Consider the following 4492-nt stretch of genomic DNA (forward strand, 5'->3'; position numbering starts at 1 on the left):
CACAGGGGCTTATGTGTCTATCCTTGTTTTATACTATTTTTTCCTTCTTTTTTTTCCTTTTCTTTTCCCTCGTGTGTGGGGGTCTCCCCCTACTTTGCTATCTTTCTCTCATTGTATGTTCTGATGTTTTTTGCTTAGCTAGGGTCACCCCCTGGTGATCTGGCTTTGGTGTTTTAGTGTGTTTTTTTGTTCTTTCGTTGTTTTTTTAATGCACTGTATTTATCTACTTTTTAAAAAAAATATATATAAATGTTTGACTTTTTTTACATTATAGGTGATATTGACCCCAATTTATAAATTTTCTTGCTCTGCCATTGTCATTTAAATTTCTATTCCAACATCAACCAACATGCAAGCATAGAAGCCTTTTTACCATCATGCGGTAGGATAGAGCTAGTAAGCTTGTCTAAATAGTAAATCCTTGAGCGAAGGCCGATTCATTGAGAAGGTTGATGGAAAAACAGAGCAGTGCGTAGAGGCTGGACAACATGATCAAGCGCTCCATGGAGCAAAGCATGAAACTGACAAAGCTAAAATTACATGAGAAAAACAGGTATACATCAATGGGGACATATAAGAGAGGTCCCAGAATATTTAGTGCAGAATGGCAGCAGATTTGGGGCAGGCCAGGTGATTGGGCATTCACTAGTTGCATGCTAACACAGCCTTCCAAACAATCTAGACAAGAACTCATTAACAAATATGTTTGAGCATTTGGGCTCTTGGTATAGAGTTTCTATGAAGCTGCAAACTGAATGTGGGATAAGTCTTCAAGAGTCGTTTTCTGGTGCATGAACAACGTTCTAGAGTTTTGAAGGTTAAGTATAAGCTCGCTCTATAACTACAAATAACAGAGGTATGAGTTTGTTTCTTGTCCAACTCCCTCTTCATTTGTTTCTCTATTGTTGTTATTTCTTGCCATCTTTATATATATATATATATATATAATTTTTTTTAATAATTCTTGTCTTTTTTATTTTTATTTTTTATTTTTAAAAAGATGGATAAACCCTTCAATTAAAAAAAAAAACATCTTTATTGTTTTTTAACTGTTTTATCCTTAACATAAATATATGGTTTAAGGAACCAAGCCATAGCTTAGTGGTTTCCTACCTTGCTTGTGTTTGGGAGGTCTCCAATTTGAAACCTCTCAGACATAATGCAAAAAATAAAAAGGTGTTTGTCGCCAGCTGTTTACGTTCTGATTCTGATTTTCGCAGGATATATGCTTGAAGGACGCACAAGTCTGTTAAGTAGCAAAATCATACATGATTACATCTAAATATATTGGGAAAGGATATTTCATGACCCCACCTAAACAGTGGTGGTATTTGAATTTGAACAGATCTAACACATGAGATCTTATTTCACATAGTTCTTTTTTGCAGCAGATATATGTCTTCTCAGATGAAAAAAATACTAACCTATTATGATATACCATATTGCACTGAGCCATCGTACTCTACTTCATTAAATGCAGATATCAAGGATCATTTTGAGAACTGTCAAATGAGGCTTCAGATTTCCCAGATTGTTCCTTGTGTTCAGTGATTGGCAAGGGATTATAGAAATGCGGCACTTGCTGATCATCCTGCATGAGACGCTGGAAAGTCTTGGGTATAGGAGGAGTATTCACCTCTATAACTCCCTCTAGAACCAACACAACCTGCCCCATTGATGGCCTGTCAAGCTCTTGTTCCTGAATGCACCAGCAAGCAGTCCTGCAAACTCTCATGAGCTCTTCCATGTCTGCATCGCCCTTCAATCTATCATCCAACAGACAAATAATTTCACCTTCCGTCACTCGTTGAGCAGCCCAAATAGGAAAGAAAGTCTCGCTCTTTGAATTACCCGAGTTCCTCTGTCCTGATACAATTTCAAACAGCATCATCCCAAAGCTGTAAACATCTACCTTGGGTGTGATCGGAAGACCGGAAATCCATTCCGGTGCTAAGTAGCCTACAGTCCCCCTCATCGTCGTCAACACCCGGCTGAATTCTCGGCCAAGGAGCTTCGCCATGCCGAAGTCTGCTACTTTGGCGCATGATTCTGCATCCAAGAGTATGTTGCCTGGTTTGATATCACAGTGAATGATGCACTCCCTGCATTTTTCATGGAGGTAAGCAATTCCTCTGGCGATGCCGAGAATGATGCGATACCTCGTACTCCAGTCTAAAACTTTGGAATTTGCAGAAAGATAATTGTCAAGTGAACCACCTGACATGTAGTCATACACCAAAAGCCTGTTGATACCTTCACAGCAGAAACCACGGAGACGAAGTAGATTGATGTGTTGAATTGAGCCCATTGTGCTAACTTCGGCCCGGAATTGCTTCTCTCCCTGTCTTAGTCCTTCAAGCTTCTTCACGGCAATGATGGTAGAATCTGGCATTGTGCCTTTGAACACAGACCCAAATCCTCCGCCACCCAACTTCTCCGAGAAGTTCTTTGTTATGTGTTGAAGATCGGTATATGTAAAGTTAAGCAGTGAGCCCTCACCACTCATGATGCTTCCACCTCTCTTTCTCATTCTTGGGAGCAACCAAATCGTTCCAAGAATTACAAAGAAGATCAACACAAGCAGGGCAACTATACTTAAGACGACTGCAAGCACCCATTTGTGCGAACTACTTGAACTTGGTAAGTCAGAAGCAGCAAGCCGGAGATACAGAGTTCCTCCAACCATCGTATCCCCATCATAGAGTTGTTGAAGACTTCGGAGATCTCCTTGCCAAATGGAGCACGTAGTATCATAAGCATATGCAGTACAGGAGCAGTTGTTAACACAAGCTGACTTACAATCCTCAGCGCTGGAAACTTTTAAACTCTCTGGATTCGAAGGCAGTTTCACGATCTGCATCTCAAGGAAACCATCTTTTTCATGATCTCCTCCGTTAGTATTATTACTGCTACACTGCAAACGAGTTCTTCTCACACAACCTGAAACCCACTCACCTGAATCCCACTCATGCGAAGATGCCGGTTGAAAACCTGTGTAGCAACTGCAGGCGGAGGAGCTTCTCTCATCACAGACAGCAAAAGCTCCACAGAAAGAAGGAACATCACAGTGAGCAACAGGCATGGTGAAGATTTGCTGCCATTGCTGACTGCTATTCAGCCACAACCACGTCTTGCCTTGCCCTGATGAGTCTATGACAAACCGAGCAATCACGGAAGGAACAGTGACTGTGTAAGTGGCGTACTTCCAGACCTCACCATCAACAAAGCTTAGCATAAGGGCAGTCTTTTCCCTGGTTCCGGGGACTGCACCAAAGTACTGGCCATTCCAGACCCCACTGCTCCAGTAAACCTCCAAGTTGTTGTAGAGAAAGACATACTGATTGGATCCATCTGGGTCCATTCTCTCGGTGTAAGGCCCTGGTGCAGGATCCTCAGGGGTCTTCCATGAAGTCATGCTGTTGAACTCGCCTGTGACTTTGTTCACTCCTAGCCAACCACCAGGCATCCACGTGTCGGTTGGGTGGTCAAAGCTCTGCCAGAGTGATGTTGATGAGTTTGAAACGTTCCTCAGAACAAGATTGCCAGTGTCCAGAAGGACGGCAACTCTAGCGCCTGTGGTGTTGGAAAGAGTGGAGTTGGATGACCAAACTGGTAGTTTGGATTGGTTGAGGAGAACTAGATGGCCATCTAATTCTGAGATTTTCAGCTCAGAAGTGGAAGGGTTGGAGATTGGTGTTTCCCTGTTGGCTACCCATATGATGTCTCTGGTTGGGATGTTTTTGTACCAGATGCCTATGTAGTAGTTACTGGAGTTACCTGGAGAGAAGAAGCCGAGCTCAAAGGTGCCTGCTTTGGAGACCAAGGTCTGGTTTCCAGAGAGAGACTGGCCTAGATAGAGGGTGTCAGTTGCTGAAGAGAGATGAGAGAGGATAGAGATGGAGATTAAGATGAGGAAGGACAAGGATTTGTTGCTCTTAGCTTCCATTTGAGTAGAAACTTGCAGAGAAACTAGTTGAGTGTGCGAAGGCATATCTATTTGAAGAAGAGTTCCTCGGAAGAACCTGAAGACTGATGATAGGGGAGTCTACACGCATAATATTATTATTATTATTATGTAAATAAATGCCAATGATGGCATCTGTTCTTGACTGAGGCTTTATTTGTGGGTTTGTTTGTTTGACGTCAGGACTCTTGTCCGGTCGCACAACTTGTATATTCAGCAACCGAGAAATAGATCAACCAGCATTCAAACATAAACTCAAAGCGTCTAAATAAATGCTAGGGTAGGGTGAAGGATGATTAATTTATTCAGGAGAAAGCAGCTTACAATTTGAACAAAAAAAAATAATGAGCTTCTAGAAAAGAAAATGCAGAATGGTAACAGATTGGAAGCAATCCCAATCCGTCTAATTTCAAGCCGGGTTGCGTTTAAATAGGTTCAAGTATAAATGAGTTGACTTATTTATTGACCCGAAAATTTTGGTTACGTCACAGGTTAGCTCACAAATCTTTTTTTTATTTTTTTATTTTT

The 4492-nt window shown here is 41.6% G+C and overlaps 1 protein-coding gene across 1 annotated transcript; it reads right to left on the reverse strand.

Moving 5' to 3' along the window:
* Positions 1-1287: 1287 nt before the first annotated feature.
* On the reverse strand, positions 1288-4045 carry LOC120267814 (G-type lectin S-receptor-like serine/threonine-protein kinase At2g19130). Its single transcript, XM_039275497.1, has one exon. It carries the CDS (start codon positions 3989-3991, stop codon positions 1484-1486), a length of 2508 nt encoding a protein of 835 aa, XP_039131431.1. The 5' UTR covers positions 3992-4045; the 3' UTR covers positions 1288-1483.
* Positions 4046-4492: the final 447 nt, after the last annotated feature.

The sequence above is a fragment of the Dioscorea cayenensis genome, chromosome 8 (genome assembly GCF_009730915.1).
Source record: "Dioscorea cayenensis subsp. rotundata cultivar TDr96_F1 chromosome 8, TDr96_F1_v2_PseudoChromosome.rev07_lg8_w22 25.fasta, whole genome shotgun sequence".
In the NCBI taxonomy this organism is placed as follows: domain Eukaryota; kingdom Viridiplantae; phylum Streptophyta; class Magnoliopsida; order Dioscoreales; family Dioscoreaceae; genus Dioscorea; species Dioscorea cayenensis.

Excerpts from the sequence above, each read along its gene's own strand:
- LOC120267814 (XM_039275497.1), bottom strand. The coding sequence starts at position 3,991 with ATGCCTTCGCACACTCAACTAGTTTCTCTGCAAGTTTCTACTCAAATG.